This window comes from Anolis carolinensis, chromosome 5 (assembly GCF_035594765.1).
Source record: "Anolis carolinensis isolate JA03-04 chromosome 5, rAnoCar3.1.pri, whole genome shotgun sequence".
Lineage (NCBI taxonomy): Eukaryota > Metazoa > Chordata > Lepidosauria > Squamata > Dactyloidae > Anolis > Anolis carolinensis.
The window spans coordinates 6,535,400-6,558,639 of NC_085845.1; the positions used below are offsets into that span (position 1 = coordinate 6,535,400).

General features: G+C 41.6%; 1 protein-coding gene across 1 annotated transcript in view; it reads right to left on the minus strand.

Annotated features, from left to right (window-relative positions):
• The window catches only part of atrn (attractin), a 210,513-nt gene that overhangs the window by 57,064 nt on the left and 130,209 nt on the right, over window positions 1–23,240 (minus strand). Inside the window, exons 25-26 of the mRNA XM_062981636.1 lie at window positions 9,307–9,368; window positions 137–215 (exon numbers count right to left, since the gene is read on the minus strand). Of these exons, the coding sequence (XP_062837706.1) occupies window positions 137–215; window positions 9,307–9,368 (141 nt within the window). The remainder of the gene's footprint in view (window positions 1–136; window positions 216–9,306; window positions 9,369–23,240) is intronic.

A 23,240-nucleotide genomic window follows, 5' to 3' on the forward strand; every position in this document is an offset into this window, starting at 1 on the left:
AAAACACCGGGACATCTGACACATCTTATTGCCAACAGAACCCATGTCAGTTGTGTATTTGACACCTTGTATGAGAAGAGATGCAAGGGGCTAGTAAAACAAGAGTGGGTTGTTTCATTCTGTCATTTTGACCCACCTCTCTCCGCCGCGAAGCCCAGCAGCTCTGCTTAATCTTCCAAACCACGGCAGCCACCAGGAGCAGCGACAAGAAACAGCTGAAATGGAAAGGAGAGGAGAAAATAAAACTCCAGCATCTATTTCCCTTTCACTTACAATGCTAGGAAATGCAGCACCTAAACTAACAACTGCAACAACAACCAAATGAACATGATACTTCCTTGAACCCCTGTCAAAAGATGTTAATGGCATGTGAAGTGCCTGGAAGCATTAACATTCATGTCACTGTTTTGTAAGGTGGTGCACAGCAGGTCTTTTGAAAGTTGAAAGCAAGTAAGATGCGTCGTTGTATAGTGTGAACGACAAAGCTGGAGAGGGGCCACATCACCTGCCTTCACACTTGAGAACGCCGGCATAATTCAATCAAGTTATCACTTGACGGTGCTGACAGAAGGCCCCGCTAATGCAGATCTCGCTGCGACCCAGCAAGGGAAATGGAACCAAAGGGGTGTAAAAATATGCAAAAGGGACTCTACATAATGTATGTTTGCTCTGTTTCCTTTTTAATCACAGGTAACGTTTTATTTATAAAACCAACTCAACTAGAAAATGAACCCTGCCCAGACTGATTTATTCACTCACTCAGATTTTATAGGCCCTCTCTTCCCCTGAGGCACCAAATAGAAAGTAGCCAAATGCTATCATTAATCCTCATCAAAAACCAAGCAGGAGAGGTCACCATTTCTCCATTTTTCAGATGAGAACAAGAGGCTCAGCCGGCCGCCTCCTGAAAGCCAACTAATTACCCCCATGGTTGAGATGGGAGCTGGACCCAGGCCAGATTGGACCCCCCTCCCCGGAGACCGTGCTGGGCCATTCTGGGAGAGTGCGCAATTATTTTTCTGTCATCTTTGAAAGAAAGAAAAAGGACCATGCCTTACCTGCAAGGTGTTCATTTTGTGCACTGCTCAGGGAAACCTCCTACAGTGGGCTATTCCTCCCCTTTGCTCTGACAGGCAGGACGAAGCGCATGGCGGCAGCAGGAGACCCCATCTCCAACTCAGTACATGCAACAGCCATATGCAGGAGGTCCCACCAATGACCTGCGTTTTGACCTTTCTAAATTTATATTCTGAATTGTATTTTTGTTCCGCTCTTTTGACAGCTTTGCACCACACACTGCTTTTGTTTTCTCAGTCCACTCAGCACCATCTTTTTCAATCTGAGTGTCTTAGAAATTCTGGGCAGTGTGCCTCTGTACAGTAGATGTAAATTTATTTGTGCACATTAAACAATATAATATAATACAGGTAAAGGTTTCCCCTGACGTTAAGTCCAGTCATGTCTGACTCTGAGGGTTGGTGCTCATCTCCATTTCTAAGCCGAAGAGCCGGAGTTGTCCGTAGACACCTCCAAGGTCATGTGGCCAGCATGACTGCATGGAGCGTCATTACCTTCCCTCCTGAGCAGTACCTATTCATCTACTCACATTGGCATGTTTTTGAACTGCTAGGTTGGCAGAAGATGGAGCTAACAGCTGGCACTCATTCCGCTCCCAAGATTTGAACCTGCGACCTTTCAGTCTGCAAGTTCAGCAGCCAAGGCTTTAACACACTTAATATAATCTCTCTATATAAAAGTCATAGTATAAACTATACCAGTCTGTCTGTCTGCTTGTGCCATAAAGGCTGTTGCTAGGTGAAGTGGCCCTTTGTGATGTCACTGGATTGGCTGCTGATAGGTGAAGGACTGGCTACTGCTACGTGAAGTGGCCCTCAGTGATGTCAACATGTATGAAGGGAAGGAAGGGACCACAAAGAGAGTCACATTAACATGAAGACATTGTGAGGTAGGCTTTCTCAGTGCTGGAGAAGGGAGAAGGGGAAGGGGAGAAAAGAAAGGAAGGAAGGAAGGAAGGAAGGAAGGAAGGAAGGAAGGAAGGAAGGAAGGAAGGAAGGAAGGAAGGAAGGAAGGAAGGAAGGAAGATGGAGAAGAGAGGGAGAGGAGGGGAAGAAAGAAAAAGGAGGGATGGAAGGAAGGAAAGAAGGAAGGGGAAGGAAAGAGGAAAAGCTGGGAGGGGAGAGAACGAGAAAGAAGGGATGAAAGCAGGGGGACAGTGGCCCCTCTGACACCCAGGTAATGCCAGGTATATATGCTACTATAATATATAGGAATAATTATAACACGTAATATTAGAGAAAGAGAGATTGAGATGGATGGATAGATTAAAAATAAGACAGGGTTCTGCTTTTCAATCATTTCCATTTTTGCCAGTGCTCTGATCCCTAACCCATCAAATAAGTGGAAGATGCTTGTAGAATAAAAAACAGCCATGATATAGGAGAAAGGAGGCAAACTCAGAGAAAAAGGAAAGAACTTGCAACAAATCACTTCATGTCCCCCCTACTCCAATACTAAAAAGGCACGGAGGATGATCCCCCATCCACTGCTGAAAATGTTGAATCCCCATTGGGGAGATAGGGCGGGATACAAATAAAAATTGTTGTTGTTGTTGTTATCTCACAGGTAAGACTACTGTTCCTTTTTTCAGCAGTAGAGAGGAAACCTCCTACAGTGGGACTCCCAATCAATGGGTGGTCAAGATTGAAGATACCGAAGGAGACACCATTCACTGCAGAATGCATCTTTCCAAAGGTGAAGGCCAACATAAATGATGAAGCCCAAGCAGGAGTCCTGAAGATTTACACTATAAAGGAGCATTCACAGCCAGAGTAACAGATGTGGTAGCATTACCAGTGGAATGAGCGACAACTGGACCAAACAATGCAAATGAAATTGCAAGCCTTGCCAAGGTAGAAGACAACACCTTCTTGGAAAGAGGCAAACAGATGGTCCAAGACTCTCAAAGGATAAGAAAATTTGAGGTAAACTTTGAGAGTTCTGAATTTTTTAGAGCAGTGGTTCTCAACCTGTGGGCCCCCCGATGTTTTGGCCTTCAACTCCCAGAAATCCTGACAACTGGTAAACTGGCTGGGATTTCTGGAAGTTGTAGGCCTAAACACCTGGGGACCCATAGGTTAAGAACCACTGGTTTAGAGTAAGCACGCATTTTCCAAAGGTCTGGCTAACAGAGGATAGAAGGAAGAAAGAATGATCTCCTGAGACCTATGGAAAACTTGTTAACTTCTGGCATAATGGAAGGATTCAATCTCAAAACTACTGGATGTGGGGAATTTACTTTTGGCCAAGCAGGAGAAACCACTGCAGGCTTTTGAGTGTTGACCTGAGTCCCTGGGACACAGTCTATGAAGGTAATTGGGAATCTCTGAAGACATGCCAACAAGATAAGATTTACAGTATGAGCACGATGCACCTGAGAGATAATAAATTGAAAGGCCTGCATCCTTTCTGAAAGGGAAAAATCCCTTCAAAGTATCCAGGATGGCTCCACATGTTAGATCCACCATGTTGGACCAAAGTGGCCTTTTCCATAATTGATTAGAAAACCACAGTTGGGAAGGAAGAATGAAATGCACATCTTGGAACTGCCTAATAGAGAGAAACAGATCTGATATCTCATCACCTAAAAATCCCTTTCTGTCTCCAATAGGTCAGTAGAACTGTGTTCATTTTAGTGGAAACTGTTAAAGACGATAGCCCAAGATGAAGGTCTTTGTGCTGTTGTCCCTGATAGACAAAATGTAGACATTTCTTGTGCTTCAGGTAGGCTGGGAATGTGAAAATATGCTTTCCAAAGATCTGGAGACACAAGAAAATCCAGCAGTCTGATGATCTTCAAAATTGTCTTGAGGGTTTACATCCTGAATTTCGGTTCCACACAAACCAGTGTACCCATTTCAGTCCCACATCACCCTCCAAGTTTTTCCCCCTTGAGAATTAAAAAAATGGATTAGCAGCCCCTCAATCTTTGAGGCAATTCAAGTGTCTTGATGGCCCCTATGTCAGCCCAAAACCAGGTGATACATCTTTTTTCTGTTCTTTTTTTTACCTTGAGGAGAGAATGAAGAAATGGTGATGGAGATAACAAAAATATATTCAATACCTGTCCCTTAATGCCTTTACAACACATTGGTGTGATGTTATTTTTTTTCTCCATAATGGGCAAACAACTGGAGGCTTTCACCCATGAGCTGAGATGGAGATCCGGATTGAGGAAACTTGCTTGCCTGTTTATTGCCTGTTGCTATTAGGTCTGTGTTGCCCATGCAGTGAGGACTGCTTTCTGGATTGGCATCTATGCTCAAACCACTGTGGTCTGCCAAATCTGCTGTCTCTGAGACAAAAGCATCCATAATGACTCCTGCAGGGACGAAAGGAAGACCGTCCAAGGTGGAAAGTTCTTCTGTAATTCTTTTTCTCAGATGATGCTAACACTGTCTCTTGTCTTTGATGCCTCCAGCAAGGCTCAAGGGCTTCCCCAAATAGCTTAGTGACCCAAAGGGAGAGAAAGTGAGGTTTTGCTTTGAGCAAAACATGCCAATTTTAAAGACAAACTGGATAACGTACAGAGAGTTATTCAGTACTGAACAAAGTAACATCAAGACTGACAGCCACATTATTGATGACAGTCTTGATGTTCAATTCTCTAAAGTAATTTAAGATTACCCTTGGGAATCTCACTGAGTTCCCTGGCCCATAAAAATAAAATTCTGTAAAAAAATAGAAAAGGCAGAAGCAGCTCTAATCGCCAGTGAAGGAGCCTCATAGGATATTTCAGCAATTCTTTCCACATGGATCTTTAATGTAGCCTCACCATCTTTTGGATACAGGGAACAGGACAGGAGTATTGACCAAAGAAGCCTGCAGGTTGAATATAACTGTAAATCCCTTAGCTACCACGAGTCAGGGTGGACTGGAGTGGCTTTAGACTATTGTTTCCTTATTACACTCATAAAGTCCACGGGAAAAGGTATCAGAAAAGAGGGTTCTGGCTTAAGGAAAGAACCAGCCTTGTCCATGGGAAGGTCCTCAATTTGGGAGACAACCGATGAGAAAAATCTTTAAAGCTCTGTGTAACAAGACCCGCTAATCCCTCAGTGGGAAAAAGTCTTAACTAAAGCACGCAGCACAGAGATCTGATCTTCTTCCCCAAACACCTCAACTTCCTCACATTTGGATCGAAAGCAGAAATAGAGATGGATAAACCCTACTCGTCTGAGAATTGGTCCCGAGACTGGGGCTTTGCAGCAACCTTTCCTCTTTTTTGGATATTCTTGGGCACTGCTTTATTTCTCTACCTTTCAGAGATGGTACCATTTTGTGACCTGAAATGGACAAAGGCTTCCTGCCCTTTCCTAAATGGTGGGTTCTGTAATACTGTTTAGTTCTAGAGGTCCCTCACTTAGAACAAGGAGTGGTCAATTCATTGATAGGAGGAGAGGAATGCATTTTTGAGAAGCTATGAGCACAATGGAGGAACCAGCCGGAGGGGTAGCAATGAACATGAAGCCGTGAGGCCGCTGGATTTGAGGGTTAGATTCGAGTCACTCACTCCTTCCAGAGACAAAATTGTGGCTTCCAGGCCTGGCAATTGCAGCGCAGGGGGCTTTGCTCAAAGATAAGGAGGTCTGTCCTATCTTGGCTGCATTGTATCCATGCCATTTCCACCCAGATCCCCATAACTGGTGGCCCCAGAGTTGAAAATTAAAGTGTGAGGGGAGAATCCTCAGACACTCACAGCAAAAGGTTGGCCATAGAAGGAAAAAATAGGCAAGAAAGAAAGATGACAAAGAAAAAGACAATATATTTATATTAATTTCCCCCCTAGGCAAACAAAGAGAAATGGGGGGGGGGGGGGGGCTATTCAGAGCAAGGTGGTGACAAGACTGAGTCGGGTATGTATGGATTGTCCCTCCATCCATCCTGCTGCCAACTGCCATAAACTTCATCCTGTCTGTCAGAGCAAAAGGGAGGTTCCCCTTCCATTGCTGGAAGGGCAGGGGATCTAATAGCTTTCATATGGCAGAACTTCGGTCTCATTCTTTCTGTAATTATTGTTTGATCCAATTAACCGTCGAGCTTGCCAACCACAGCTGGCAAACGTATTTTGTCATTGTTGCAATAACCTTCAAAAAATAACCAGGGAGTTCCATTTTTCCACCTCGGAAAAGAGGCAGAACATTAGGTGCCCAAATAGTGTTATAATGACTCGGTTCACATGCCAAATCGTAGCGTATGAGGTCACATTTGCTGAGCTTGAGAATGTTTGAGGCAAATTAAAATCCCCATAATCCCTCAGTCACCATGCCGGGGTTCTGGGAACCATAGTCCAGACGATATTCAGGTTCTTCACACTGTCAAACGCTTTAAGCAGTCGATTTTGGACTCTACTTCAGCCAATACTTGCTGAGTTTATGAGGCACTTGTCAGAAACACTTCATTTTACAGAATCTGGAGGAATATTTGTGAAATTGCCTGCACAAAACTCATCTCCTCAACACTCTCCAGAACACTTCCTGCCTCTGCCAATGGATTGCATATACTTTGGAGAAGTGTCACAAGGAGGCAGCATCTGCCCATGGCTTCTGAAAATCTCACATGGCATAGATCATCTTATGGCAGGAGCCAGGCCTGACGTCAACACACTTAGAAACACTAGCAGAACTGAAACAGCAGACCTTTCCTTTGGCTGTCACCAATTCCAAAGAGGCAGAACTCTGAATCTCAGTAATATGGCTTCATTAAAAGGATATATTCCAGATATGAGCACCAAGCCATGGATTCCACCACACTTAGTGAGACCAACCAATAGAGCCAGGGTGGGGATATGCAGGCACAGAGGCAAGGTCAATTCACATGTATGGGCTTGAGCACACCAATGCTGAAAAATACCCCCTAATTCTACACAGCTTTCAAGGCTATCTTAACTTGTCAATGCATTTAAATTTTTATCTTACATTAGCTACTTTATGTGTTCATTGTTTATTGTTTTATCTGTACACCTCCCTAAAATCTCACCATCCTACTCAATCATTTAGCCAAGTAAGCATATCCTGCCACGTAACAATGCAGACTACTTTCACTGGCCCAAGGCATACCCGTTCCTAACAGAAAGACAGAAGGACAATGCAAGAATACAACAGTGGAAAGGATTCCTAATGAGCACAAGCCAAAGAGGTATTGGGATTGGGGCGAGAACTGCATCCACAAATGAAGAATATATACCTGGACTGAACAATGAAAGATGATGCAAGGAGCGTAAGCTTTTTATGGCCTCCCTGTGAGAGACTAGGAGGCTTTGCATTTAACACATAAATGCAGCACGTGATGATGATACGCTGGTAGATGTCTAAGGCCTGACTGCCCCTCTCATGGGTCACTTTGGATCATCATAATATGGCCAGTCCCTAAGCCTATCCCCAATGCAATGTGAGTTTACTGGTCACATTGGGGCCAGGTAAGAATTTTCCCCCTTTACTTGGGTTTTGTTCCTGACCCATATCAGGCTGCTCCCCCTCTTGCTCCTTTCAGGTCCAATTAAGTTAAATAGTGCCCCTTGTTTAACCCAACCTTTTATGTCTGGCCTCGTTATTTCATGGTTGTTCATCAAAAATATATCCACACTGACATTTCCAAATTCCTTCCAGAAATGTACAATGATTTTTTTAGGCTGCACTCCTAATGACAGCATTTGAAAAGACTGGGAACCCAGTGTCAATATTGGCACAGCGTGTGTACAGCAAAGCCTCATTTTGGTCTTTGAGAGGATGACGGACCTGGTTATGCTTATTTCACTATCAGTAGAAGAACACCTGCAACTTCTTTGGGTGTGATTTTTATTTGGCATTTGCATGTAATACACAATGTCACTGCAAGAAGCGGCATGCAGCATAAACACCTTTCATTGTCAAATATTGACGTAAACACATAAAAATAGGATATTGGTTGGCAGAATGGAGCATGCTGGCAACTTTTTAAAACCTTTTTAAAAGTCTGATGGAGCCTGCCCATTCTCTTCCACCTACTTATGGTGGGAAGGGGAAGCAAAAACAATCTATTTCAAGTTGGAAATCTGAAACGTCTAAATCTTTTATATGGTTAATCTTAATATTTAAAATGTTTGAATGTGAGTGTCTTCTCTGCTTTGGGATGAGATTCTTTATACCCACGTTTCTCATCAGACCAAACAGATAGGCTGTGTTTGCACAAAACCAATAGCCAGAATGGCCAAGAGTGACATTTTATGTTACATGGGCAATGGTAATATACTGCATGATTGATTGTACTTTGCTTTTTCCCACCAGCAACTATGGTTGCAATAACCAGAAACTCATCAGGAAGAAGTATCTTAGTTAGTATCCACACACACTAGCACTCCTAGCTTCTCACTCCCAAACAAACCAGGAAATTAAACCCAACTTCAAGTTATGGTTTCAGATACTAGTTTGTTAGCTGAATAACAAACCAGGAGCATTCACACATAATACTAGGGTTTTTTTGTTTCTTAGAGTTGAGTTTCTAGTGAGTGGAGCTGCTTCCAGTTGGAGGCAGATAGATCTATCACATCCTCTGCTTTTTTCCCACCATAGGACCCAAGGGAGTTCACAACTGTTTAAAAAGTCAGGGTAATATGGACAGCAAGAAAAGTATACTCTTGTGACTGCTGTATCAGAATCCTGCTTTGTGGAGTTGTACAAACATAGCAACTATATGCTGTCAACCACTGCAACTAAAGAGAAGTGGAAGGGTATTAGTATAGTCTTTGTCCAACCCTGGGCACAGAAGCAATCATTGGTAAAACGTGGTAGAGATAGATGTGGGCAGCTGAATTTCACACTTGAATTTATAACAAACCTTTTGCTCATCTGAACTAGAACAGACTCACTAAATCAACTCATTATTTCTAAGTGAGTTTAATTTTTATTTTAACTCTTGTCTATCTTGTTGTGTTTTAATAGTGTTTTATCTCTTGTTTTAATGATGTTGTATCCCACCTCAAGCCTGAGGGAGAGGTGGGGTGTTGTTGTTGTTGTTGTTGTTGTTGTTATTATTATTATTATTAGAGAATTTATATAATCATAGTGGTTCAATAGGTCTACTAGATTACCATCTAAATTTAGGCTTTTAACCGAAGGTTTTTCAAAGAAATGGTATCTGTCATTTTTTAGAAAACAATTGACACAATTGCTGATTTTCAATACATATCACCTTACAAGTTTCACATGCTACGGTTTTGAAAAGAATGCATATAATACTTGTTTGAGGTACCTGAAAAAAGTGACAAAGAACTGTACCAGGTCCATAAAGTTACTGTGCTGAGAAAATGCAATCTGTGAAGACAAAACACAAAGAAAATAATTTACTGTTGCAATTCAGAAACTCTGGTTGGAAATTGACTGTGCCGCTGTTAGGACGACTGTCACAACACAATCCTGCTTCAATAGATAATACTGGCATAGCATTCATTAGAAAGTACTGTTTTACATACAGATTTAATACTTTACCCCTCTACTGTGTACCAGACAAAAGAGGCCCATCTCTCCCACACACACATGCACACATCATATTTATAGGCACTATATTAAACCAAGAAGTGAATGGCAAGAAACATGCAACACTTTGAGTCTTATGAAGGCAAATCATTACACCATTGCCACTCTCACGCATATGTCCACACCCTGTAAAAATGAGCACTAATTAGTTGGTGTTTCTTTCGGAGTTAATGCTCAGAGACACGGCATGTTTGATACTATATAGAAGAGAGTTAAGAAGAACTGCTACCTGGAAAGACACTCACATTTAATGAGAGAGCAGCAAGGCCTAAATGTAAACGTTGGTCTAGGAGAAGGAATGTAATATGACATCCTTCTGAATACTCAAACAAAAAAAACACCCCATAATGTTAGAGAACATTTCTACTTCTTCTACCAAAGAAGCAACCAGTGATGTAATTCTCCTCTTACACAGCCTTTCAGGAATGAAGGCCAGACCCAACTTGAAGGGACTTTCCCATTACTTCCCTTTGATTCCAATCATCTTTCCTTGTCCTCAGATCACCCAAACCTCATCCCTCTGTTTCCTATTGTCCTAACCAGTGGAAGACCTAAATGTTTCACCAGAGCATTCCCCCAAAACTTCACGCAGAGTAGAATTAAAACTGTAGATGTTGCCACCATCGACTTTCAGCAGAAGCAGATGAAAGGCTCTCCATCCATCCCAACTGCCACTTCTCTGTCTTCAGAGGGAGAGAAGAAGAGGTAGGCAGGCTTACTTCCATTATGTCTAGGCCCAGAAGCAGATGAAAGACCCTCCCTTCATTCTAACTTACTCAGCCTTGTCTTCAGAGGGAGAAGGGAGGCATAGTTCCATCTTGCCCAGGCCCAAAAGCAGATGAAATATCCTCCCTCCAACCCAACAGCTACTGCCCTGACCTTAGAGGGAAAGAACAAGAGCCAGTATCTAGTAATCCTAACTCTTTCTGACACTTCCATTCCCTTCTCCTTTTGTGTCATGCCTTATCTGGGTTGTAAGCCTGAGGGTAGAGATCTGTTTTGTGATGGTGAGTATGATCATTGGTGTTTGGATTCCAGGTTGTATGGCAGTGTTCTAGCAACATTTTCTCCTGATGTTTCATCTGCATCTGTGACGCATTTTCAAAGGATCCGAAGATTATTCCAGCCATGAAAGCCTTCAACAATAAAATTATAACTATAATGATAACAACAACAACTTGGATATTTTTGAAAGGCGACTTAGCAAATACATATGGATGAGGGAAATCAGTGGTACTAGTCCAGATGGTTAGACATTTAACTCCACCACTATAGAGGTGTCTCTATATAGCACCAGTGATCTAAAAGGAGGCATAGCTTCTGTTGAATTAATGCCTTGGATGATGGCTTCCAACTGATAGCTGACTGGCCACCGAATGAAAAAAGGCTGGCAGTAGAAAAATGCTTGGCCTCATCTAGCAGCATGGTTCTTATGGTAATCTCTGAGACTCAATCTTCCTACAGGTAGATGGGCCTAGAATCTCTCTCCAGCATTATACGGTCAATCAGAAAGTCTCTAGCTGGTTCTCCATGGCAAAACTCTCAAGATCTTTGCTCTCTGAACAAAGGTCTCCTGGGTAGCTATCAGTAAAACACCCACCTTGTTCTGTCCCAGGTCCCAGACATACACTACTACATCTTGATTCTCAGTAGGACTGAAGATCCCTGCAGCATTTCTCTCTTGCCAATGGGCTGTGGTTGCTCTGTCACATTCAGCAGGGACAGCAGGTGTACAACAAGCCCTGGGTCAGTTTTACTTGCCAAGGTGTCTGCCTTTCCATAGCTAAGGGATGGAAGCCATGCTGAATTCTGTACCCCTGTGAAAGCCAGTGAACCAATCCTGGATTTCAGTAGAAAGCTTCTCTCAGGACGGTATACAGCAACATGATGAAGAGCCAGCCTGCTCATGATCCTCACATTTTATTTGGGAATGTGTCAGGAGAGGCTAAAAGCAATCTAAGGGAAACACTGTTTGAATGTATTATTTAGAACTCTGAGATTACATTTTTCACTGTTCAGATCATGGAACGTTCTCCTACCCTAAATCAAGTTTACATGCATTTTTGTGCTGCAAATGATTAATCTTTATCTCACACTTTATCATTCAAAATATAATATACTGCACTTTTAATATACTCCTTTGAAGTTTCTTCTGTTTTGCAGCCTTTGTCAACTTGGCTATCCAATCCAGATCCTCACTTACTCACCCCGCTGCCATCTAGAACTTACTGCCATGACACCAGCTTTTAAAAGAAAGATTAACTTTTGAAGATCTTCCTTTGAATCCATCTCTTTTATACAACAAAGCATATCCAACAAAAGGGTCACTGATGACTACTTATCCTTCCATTTCTTTTACACAAGTCAGTTGGTATGCAATGCAACGCTCTCCCAGAATATCTTCAGCAAACGTGAAAGAACTTCTCTCCAAGGTTACCTCAGCTCCTGCAGATTTACTCATTGTATAAATTCTATTTCAGTTCAGATGGAAGTTAGATGCCTTTAGATCAAACGGAGATATTCAGATAAAAATACATTTCCAAGCACTCACGCTGGCCTGAACTTGGATTTCCTGGCAGCAGCGTCACGCCTCAAAAGCAGATGCAAGTTGACATTTTACCGAGGGAAAGAAGAAAAAAAGCTACAAATGAAACACTGAAGTGGAGTTCTGCGCTCGTTCCTCCTGCAACAGATTTGCTCAAGTATGCTCAATGTCGATTTACAGTAACAGAAGTAGTAGCCTCTCCCACCTATGGCAAAGAAACTAAATTTGCAAGTTGTTAGGCTCGTACACACTGTATATTTCATTTCAGCAAATCAAAGCCAGCCAGCCAGTGATTTTGAAACTGGCACCGCAAAATGAGCTTCCAGGATTTTCTGGTTCATATTTCAGAAGAAGAAAGGGGGGAAATGGAACGCCAAAGCAAATTAGCACACCACACAAAAGTGAGCAAAGACCCACAAAGTTGAAAGCACCCAGACTTTGCAGGCAGATAAAACAAACAGAAAAATACCTGCCACATGCCTTTACTAAACCCCTCTGTTTTCTTCCCTGCCATTTCTGTTTCCTGAGTTTGAACATTCAAAAGTATGAAGTCAAACAGACCTCAGAGGGTAATATGAAGCTGCTGTGGCCAGAATTCTAAGTGCTTGCCTTTCTATCGAAAAACACTTTTTAAAGTATGTCCCAGGCTGTGCCAAGAATCATCAGGATCATTCAGCATGGCTTCTGACAGTCTTCTGTAGAAAGGGAAAAAAGTTTTAACACTGCCCTTGACCTTAAGACAGTACAAGAGTAGCTAAAGGCTCAGAACATATTCATTTGGAGGAAAGAATATACAAAGCCTTCAGGGTGAAGGTTTTGCAACTAGGGGAAAAAGCAAGTTATCTATGATGGGTGACAAACCAAGGACTACTGGCTGACTATTGAATAGATCTTCCCAAATCAATGGGAAGCCAGTCCTCAAAAAGAGTTCATATTTAACAACTATAAAATATTTTGGGAGGTTTAGAAAAATCCTTCACCCAGTACTTCTATATAGAAGCAATTCTGAAACACAATTGGGGTGGGGAACCATTAATCTGAATTCCCAATGAAGATCTTTCTTCATCTTTTCAGTGCTTTACTAGCTTTATCATTTCTTGATTCTGGGGAAAAGATGAAGACACCTCAAATCACTTGGCGACTTGGACCATCAAGAGGAGTATCACTCCACAAAAGCCACAGTTTTTCTGGGCAATCACCTCTGTGGTTGAGTGATCTCAGTCAATTGATCTTGGGTGAAGATCTGACAGAGAAGAGTGTCCTATGGACAGTAAGACTTAGAGATCCTCCAGAGAGGAGACATACCCCATGGGTAGAGTTGGGGAGGGCAAGTCCCATATCTCTGTCCTATTCCCCTATCTGATTCACTATGGGGCAACAGACATTCCCCTCTTTCCAAGGGGAATGCCACCACTGATGGCATACTTCACTTTCTTCCAAGAGTGACAACACAGTGCTAATGGTTCCACACCTCACAATATCCACACCCAGAAGGAACCTTGAAAGTGCATTACTTTGCACTAGGAAATACTTAAACATATCTTTTACAGTCTTGGTGAAAAGTTAAATATCAATAGATTCATAAAACCATAGAGTTTGAAGACACCACAAGGACCATCCAGCCTCTCTTAAAAATCTCCAGAGAAGGAGACCTTACTGGACTCCCTGGCAGCAACATATTGCACTGAAAAACCATCTTACCATCAGGAAGTTCTTCCTAATGTTTAGGTGGAAACTGTTTTCCATAATCATCATCATCATCATGTTTGTTTATACCCCGCTTTTTCTCTCCACAAGGAGAGAACCTATGGCTCCATTGTTTCTTAGTCTCTAGAGCAGCAGAAAACAAGGCCTGCTCCTTCCTCAATGGCACAACCTTTCAAATACTTAGACATGGCTCTCATATCCCTTCTCAGCCTTCTCTTCTCCAAGCTAAACATCCCCAGCTCCCTTGGCCATTCCTCAGAGGGTTTGCTTCCAAAACTTTGATCATTTCAGTTGCCTTTCTCTGTACATGTTCTAGCTTGTCAATATCCTTCTTGTTCTCTGTCCTCAAATGGTGTCATACACGTATCCCTTGGAGAACGATCCAGTTTGGGGACACTTGCCTCCCTTTATTCAAAATTTGTTTCTTGACTCTTCTGATTAAGACAGCCCCAAGACAGCTTGTTGTAAGAAGGCACAAGTATAACCCAGAAGTTCTAACACCAAATAAGTGGATAAAAAGCCTTTAAAATGTACACATAATTTTGAAAGACCTAGACAAGGCTTTGCATGGCACATGAAGCAGGATGCCATGTTTCTAAATATATATTGTCCATGTGCACTAGGCAAATCATCATGCCTGAAGAAGACGGCCGCACAATTTCAGTGCTACCACAGGCAAAAGAAGCAGAGACTTTCTGAAGGCCAACTCAAGGTGGGGGATGTTGAACAAAGGTTGTAGGACTTTAACTACATGCACTATTTTAGAGGAGGTTAGGGTAAAGGAAATATATGACAGGGAAGGGAGAACCATGGCCATGAGATAAACTTTTATCTGAAAAACTATCTGTACTGAATGGATCTGCAGGATGGGAACAAACTATGGTAACCTAGACCATAAATCAACCACCTGAGAATAACTGCTTCCTTTTAAAATATATATATATTCTATCCCGTAGCTCTTATCATTAGAAAGGCTTCACTGAAAATATATGCATAATGCTCGATGAAATATCAGACACAGAGGCAGCTAGGCATGGGGTGTGTATGTATTTGTGTGAGAGTGAGTGGGAGAGAGACTGAATAAGGCTTTCAGTGCACCGAAGTTAATTCAACAACATCCATCTTTTTGCAAAAGCAAAATTAAGCAAACAAACAACACAGACTGAAGTGTGTTTTCCCCCAGTTCACATAATCCATACAAGTTCTAAATTTTCGCATTCACTCTCAACAATTAAGGAACGGGAAAGGTTATGGGTTAGCTAAAGCAAAGAGCATGGGATAAATGATGCCTACTTTGCACACACAGTATTTCTCCACCATCTGGGATGGCAAGCTGAAATTTCCCAGGACCTCCTTGCAAGGCTTCCTTGACTGTGCCTTACTCAGTATGGAGAAAAGAACTGACATAGAAGAAAGAATATGAACTGCTTCCCAGAGAGTGTATCTTGGCCTCCAGGACCCCGGTTTCAGCTGGTTTCAGACCGATCCTACTCTGCTGACCTTATTACAAGTTGTCTGTTCCTGATGTCAAAGAGGGTTTGGCTCTGAAGAAGAATAGTGCTGCCCACTTCACTCCCCATTCCTTGGTTCCTTTTAGCAAAAATGTAATGTCTTTTAAGAACTATTTAAAAACCACCTCCTTGCTTATGTAGTTCAGACTCACTGCAGTAGTTAGAAAAGATTCCTATGAAATGAAATTTAGTGTTGTGGATAGATACAATAGATAGATATACAGATATATGTGAGAGAGAGATTCAAATTTTTCCACAGTTGAATTTAAGGAGTTCAAGCAAGGAGACTTCCTAATAAATCTCTTAAAACAACAACCCTCCTTTCGGATCTCATGGGTGTTTGTTCAACAAAGCTGGTTTGAATTATCTGCCACTTGGCAGTGGCGATGTTGGAATCAGCTCGGGTGCTTGCCTGCGCAGTTTCTCTTACCAAATGTTTTGCAAGAGTAATATGTGAATTTATGTCATTTAACATGTATCCACATGTGGTACATGTAGGATTCCTTTTTTTTTTCTAACATGCCCTTGAAACCTGGTTCAAAGCACCAAATTCCAATATATTTGTGCAAACTAAAACAAAGTCATGCAAAGGAAATTTCTATTATGGGTTCAAGTATGATCCTGGTTAAACCGAAGAATCACTACCAGGGTTGGGAAAGAGCAAACTTCTTCACAGGCGGCAGTAGACATACTGTAGGTCATCATATAAAAGCCATGTTCTTCATACCCTCACACAACTCTCTGAATAGGAACACGAGTGAAAGTCTTTCCTGAAAGGTTTAAAGCCACAGAGAAGCCTTCTCCAAGTTGGAAATAGTAAATCACAGCTCCCATAAGTCTTTCATCTCAATGGCAAGAGAAAGAAAGGTTGCTGGAGGTTCATATGGGGATGACCAATTTCTGGTGAAAGTAGGAGGCAGTATCCTCCTTTCGGTCAAGAAGCTAATTGGAGAGCTAATATCCATACAGAGGAACAGACACACATTTCAACAGATATGTAAGACATATTTCTTTCTAACTAGTATAAAAAAGGAATAGGAATAGCACATATTCCTCATTGTTTTATGGACACATACTTGGGAACAATAGGACCTCTAGTTAAGAGTTTGAAGGGACACCAGACTGAGGAAGATTTGCTTCAAGTATCACATCCATTGGAACTGAACCACTGCAGTTCTTCTCTGTTCTGCCACCATGGCAAAAAGGAAAGTAATGCCTTGATCTATAATGTTCTTTTATCATGGAATGCAGGGTGCTTCCCCATCGGAATGTCCTCCCAATTATTGCTTTATGGGCTTATTTTGTTTTGCACATCTGTGACTAAGCTGTGCACTTGACATCTGAATTTCCATTCAGTCGACTACAGCCTTTTACTGATACTTCTTTTTAGCATTCTGCTGTGAGCCAGTTCCTTGACGCTTAAATCGTTTCCCGTGCAAGAAAGACAGTTCCTTTCTTGAGTTGTCACCCAGGCACATATTACCGGATCAACGATGGTTGTTGCTTCATGTTTCAAGGTTCAGCCTTCTCTTCCTTGCCTCTATTCCTTCCTTTCTTGAGTTGTTCAGTTTCCTCCTCTGTACTGCATCCAGCAATTTGCTAGCTATGACAACTCCTAAGGGAAGATTCTAGCCCAGCTGCCATGATAGAATCACACCAAAGCGATTGTTCTGAATTCAGGGTTTGCTGAAAGGATGAACCAAACACTTCTCATGCTGTGCAGCAGTAGGCTCAGGAAGGGCTCCTGCTGAGTGATAGTCAATGCTTTGCATACATAGACTAGCATCCTGTGGGTTATTGGCAGGATAGAGCAATCAACACTTGTATACAGAACTGCAAACAGAGGGAACCCTATGGTGCAGGTCTGTTGTCTTGTTTCCTAGAACACATATGTTTCCTGAAGGTGGTTGGCTTCCTGCCCCCTTCCCCTTCTTCCAAAAAATCTTTGGCACTACATTACTCTTCAGAAGAAAGCATTATGGGGATTCACTGCCTCAAGATGCCTTACACAGAGGCATGAGAGTCAGCAATAGGGACTCTTCTATCAAAGACAGGTAACTTTCTTTTGTCTATGTACTTCTTTATAATCTGCTCTAACAAGAGTAAGTTCATATATAGCACTGACCACGCTGCACTCTCCTCTTATACCAATTATCCCTACATGGGTGACATACGTCGGAATAACTGGGGTTTATACCTTGGCATATGCCTTTTCAAACTCTGAAGCAGAGCAAAGCTCCGAAAGATCCTTTTGTGCCTCTCTCCAAGCCCTTCCCACTGCCCCTTTCTTGGACCCAAAGGGCTAATGTGCCTATTTTGGAAGCCTCCAAGTGAATTTCCCTTTTGAATAGGTAGCACAGCTCACTGTATTAGTTAGCTTTTTTTTAAAAAAAATAATAATCCACCTTTTCAAACTTCGAGTGGATTTCCATCCATGTCTAATTTGGGGATTGACATTTTGGCAGTCCAAATCATCTCAGACTCAGTTGCCTTCCTATGGAAGCAGGGCTTTCCTGTACAATTGCTACCCAGGCAAGAGGCAAGCGCTATTTTATACAGACAAGCCTAGTGGAAATCCCGTGGGATCCCTAATTTAAACAGCACAATGGATCATGAAGTATTTATAAAGCTTTTCCCCCAAACGCTGTGTCTCAGCCACCATATGACTGAAAATTTACAATCCCCAGAGCTGTCTTCAGCCTTTCATCTGTTTTATTTCAAATTTATTATCATTCCTAGTAACAAACTCAGGCAGTAAGCACTGCCATTTTTCCAACCCATTCTTTTTTTCTTTTCTTTTTTAAGAGCGGCATACCTTTGTAACAGGTCAATCTCTACGCAATGATGCAACAAAAGGGAATATATGCACCACTTCACATGCCGCCTCAAGTAGTAAAAGACAAGTGCCTTGATATGTCATTTAAATATTGTTGGCATCACTCTTCTATCCTTTATCTGTTCATTGAGGAGGAAAAACAAAAGTTCTGATCATGCTTTAGAAAGCATTTTTACACTAAGGTTCACGCCAAAGTGTCTGCTAGGCACCTGGAAGCAAGCTACAGAAAAATGTCACATACTTCATTACTTTCTCTATATAGCAGACATGGGCAAACCTGAGCCCTCCAGGTGTTTTGGATTTCAACTCCCACAATTCCTAACAGCCAGTAGGTTGTTAGGAATTGTGGGAGTTGAAATCCAAAACACCTGGAGGGCTCAAGTTTGCCCATGCCGATATATATCCTCTCATCAAATCCAAAGTTTGAGAGAGAAGGGGACAAACTGAAGACTCACTACAGAGATGCAATGAGTCCTGGAACAGGATCACAACTGTTAGAAAACTCACAATCTCAGGACTCAGATGTTGATCATTTGTAATACATGGTTGACTTGTAGTTGCATTTGCAATAGCTGGACACACTGGGAAAAAGTCAATTTTGCCCATTTCATTAAGGCCTCCATATTCAGATGGATGGAGCCTGGAAGCATCTAGAATAGAAACTCATGTCAAGCCTGGATCCCAAGAACAAGGACATGGTTGCCTCCAGTATTCCTCCATCATCATTGCTTCAAATGGGGGTGTTTGACTTGCAGGTCTATGTCAACAACAACAGCTCTTCCTGAGTGTGTAGGTCAACATATTAAACAAAGCAAGTCATAAACCCAAGACACTCATTTAATCAGAGGAATGACAAGCTAATAAAGTGTTAGTGGAAAGAAAACTGCCAGGCAGAAAATTCCCAAACCACCCAAAACCCCTTATTCCATTCTTGAGGCAGACCAAGAATGTCTTCCTAATATCTAATCTGAAGATACAAACTTTCTCTTCGAACATTAAAGCCAATTATCTCTGAATGAGAACTCCATATGGACTTTTTGTGACAAAATAGACAATAATTGTTAACTTTTGGTTCTGATGATTAGAAAGAGCTGATAAGGAAGGAGAATTTGTGAACTTAATGATCGACAGAGAGGTATGAACAATTATGTAATTATGGTTATGTATATACAACTGTTGAGAGGAAGATTGCAAGCTATCTATTTCTTTTTCTTTACTTCTTTTGTCTTTTCCCCTTTATATCTTTTATTGCATTGTTATAATCAATAATAAATACAATTTCAACAAGAATAAATGCAGTCTGAATGCAGACGTGTCCCATCTAGTGTCAAGTCTAGCTTTGATTTTGCTTAGAAGTGGATCTGTGAAGCCCAGACAATGAATATTTTCTCTACTGGCACCAAAACACTGGGATTCCCAACCGAGATGCCTGCTGATCTGGGTCACTTTCCCGCTTTCAAAAATAAGTGAAGAAATTTATATTCCAACTGCCTCTTGATTGATTGTCATTGTGCTTTTGATTGATGGCTCTCCACAGCTTGTTCGGATGGGGAGTTTGTTACTGGTCTATTGTTGCATTATCACACTATTGTAATATTTGGTTGCTGCTGTTGCTGCAGTGTTTTTTATGCCCAATTCTGAAGCTTTTAATCATTTTATAGCATGATGCCTCCCATATAATTGAAGAAAGAAGGTGCCTGCCATGCGAAATACTTTTAAGAGAGCTGCAGGAGGTGTCTTGGAAGCTTTCAGCAAGCAGAAGCTCAAGCCAATTGTTAATCCCAACCAGAGCAGACCAGCTGAATCGGTAGTACTAAAGTAAGTGTTGACTCAACAAGTCCTATTGATTCAATGGGGCCACTTTAACTGGGATTCAGTAAGAGGATTTACTTTAAACACGAAAGTCATTATAGCAAAGAAATGGCATGGATCTCATTTGACTCAAACTTTAGAAACTAGGGCATGAGTCCATGAGAAGGAAAAGAACTAGACAGTCAGTCTCCACATTACGAACAAGATAGGTTCTGCAGGTTTTTTCTTAAGTTGAATTTGTATGTATGTCGGAACCAATACATTTTTTATATATTAGCTTTGGATAGCATAGGGAAGAGTTAACACCTCTGTGGGGTTTGTTTTGCTATCTCTGCCCTTGTTCAGAAAATTTCAACTCACTTTCCGTCCCTGTGAGAATTGGATTTTGAAAATGTTGGCTTGTTGTGGAAACAAGGATTGGTGATAAAGCTTTAGTGGAGACCTCTGTTCCCCATGATAGTAACGCTTCCAGGAGTGAATTTCCCTTCTGAGGTGTTTCTCTCACTTCTTACTGTCTCACTCCCTTTTTTAACTATGAGCAGTTTGTAAGTTGGATGTTTGTAACTCAGGACCTGCCTGTACATATATCTCAGTGTTGTCCAACTCAAGGAGATCCTGATACAAAAGCCTGGCTTCCCCCATGTTCTGGCTCAGTTGCAAAGTGGGAATCAAAGATGCTCAATGCCACAGAAGCAAGATGACAATGAAGGCAGAGCACAAGCAGACCACTCTGCAATCATGAAACATCAGGGCAAGAATCCATTCAGTCCCGCAACTAAATATTTCAAACAGCTGCCAGCTGTTTCTTGAAGCAAACATCATTAGGCACATCCTGCTCATACGTGGTGCTCCGAGGAATCTCCAATCTGAATTGCTGACCAGGTAACATTCTTGCTTACAGCCCATCTGGCGTTCTCAAGGTGAGTCAATGGGCTCTCTCAACAATCAGATGTTCTTGGGAACCCATAAGTAGAGCATGATGCTAACAATTACTCCCCACATTGAGCCACTGATGCTTAAGAGGCACAGTGCTTCAGGGAAGAGAAATGTCATTTAACCATTCTTTAGTTGTTTCCACATACTACTCCAGAGTTTGGGAAACTTCCTTTTCTGAAATATAATTTAAGAATCCATGCTGGCTGTGAGAATCAAAGCGTTTTAATCCCCCAAAAGTAGCTTTCCCAAGCTGTGTGCAGGCATGCCTCAGTTAACAAAGCCTTCTTTTTACAAAATCTTTTTTAATGCCTGTCCAAGTTGGCCTTTTTCACTTTGTCCGCTGTCTAGTTGGAAGTTTTTCTTAGCAACACTGGCATTGGGAGAATGTTATAGGAGAGCTGCAGGAAATGCAGTGCATCATTAGGGTGTAGCAATGTATCTGAAGTAAACAATGCGCTAAAGCTTGGCCTGGCAGAGAATGGGAATCTGCTCAATTTGATCCCTAGAAAAGGCAAGATAAACAGCAGCTGCCTCCAGAATCCCTTCCTGAGCATTCGTAGATAGCAAAACAGAGAGAACATGGAAAAGCAGATAAGGCTGGTTCATCAGCAATCCCCAGAATGTTAAAGAAGCATTGCCTATGTACCTAGATAGTATCCACCAAAATGGAAATTATATGAAAAGTGAAGGCTGCTGAAAGAAAACGTCAGCTTTAGATGCAATTCAGGTAATCTCTAGAAGATTCAAAATGTTTTTAATTGACTTTTGGAAGGCTTGCCTGGCTGTTCCCTTAAGCAGTGTTAGTTTTACAAGAAAGCTTTGCCCAAGTATGTGGAGCCATTCTTCTTTCCTTGTGATGTAATAACCTAACATATCTACTTCGTTAAGACAGATAGAACTCTACATCCCACCTTTCTTCCATAAACCTCAAGATTAAATTCATAGGGCTGCTAGATGATCTATCCCAAAACTGATTGAAGTTAAATCTACTAAGTTCCATCGGTTCTGTGGAATCTTGTTCTGTCAAATCGGGCCTAAGATTTAACTAATTATAGCTCATAACCACCAAGAAACATTGAGGAGAGAGAACTGTATTTCTTCATTTTACATTACATCAAAAGTCCTTTTTAACATGAGAAATTGTGCGCCCTTCTCCCTTTCCTCCAGTTTTATGCAAAAAGCAGGTCAATTAAAAAAATCCTCCTAAGCAAAAAAATCACAGCATAAAACCAACATTTAACACTAATTATTTATCAGATAAGGGAAACCAATCAGAGAAGTATATATAATTGTGCTTCAATTGATCTGTTTCATAATTCGTTGTGAATAGGCCAATTATTTGTTTCAATATTTCCTTCAATATAAAATACTTGCATTTTCCAATATCATGAAAGGAATCAAAAGATGAAAGTTATATCCTTTTCTTTCTTTTTTTATTAAAACAAAGCACACTGGCATGCTTGTGCTGCAAAGCAAAAATTCTGAGAAACTGAACTTGAATTCCACTTCCTTTGCGCCATTCAACAATAAAGGTTTCAGGAAGAACCAAATTCACTAGGACCACAACCCCATTTGAAGAATAAAGCCAGTCTTTCAGGATATGTATACCGTCAAAGCTCATGGCATACACTCTAGATTCAAAAACGCCTACTGTTTCTCTTGCTATAACAAGTACAAGCTACTGGTTTTTGATTTGTTATCTTCATTTGAAGGTTGAGGAACACCTGGTCCTCCGGATCTTCTGAACTCCAAGACCCACAATTCCTTGCCACTGCCCATATTGTAGGGGACCAAGGGGAGTCGTAGTCTCAAAGCCTTTGGAGGGCTAAAGTTTCTTTATTCTTGCTTTGTATTTTACAGTAGACCCTTGATATCCACTGGGGTTTGCTTCTAAGACTCCTTCTGCAAACCCAAAACTATGGATGCTCAGGTCCCATTATCTAAAACAACATGGTAAAATGGTGTCCCTTACGCAAAATAGCAAATGAGCATTTGTTTTTGGAGGGGGATATTTGGGGAGGGGGAAAACTGGAATAATCCTCAGACCTCACCTGGAATAACTCTGTGTCCAGTTCTGAGTACACCACAATTCAAGAAAAATATGAACAAGAGGGAAGATATCCAGAAAAGGGCAATCAAAATGATCAAAAGTTTGGAAATGAAGGCTGAGGGAGCTGGGGATGTTTAGCTTTGAGAAGAGAATCATAGAATCATAGACTAATAGAGTTGGAAGATACCACATGGGCCATCTAGTCTGACCCCCTGCCATGCAGGAGAAGACTGGGAGAAAGGGACACGAGGAC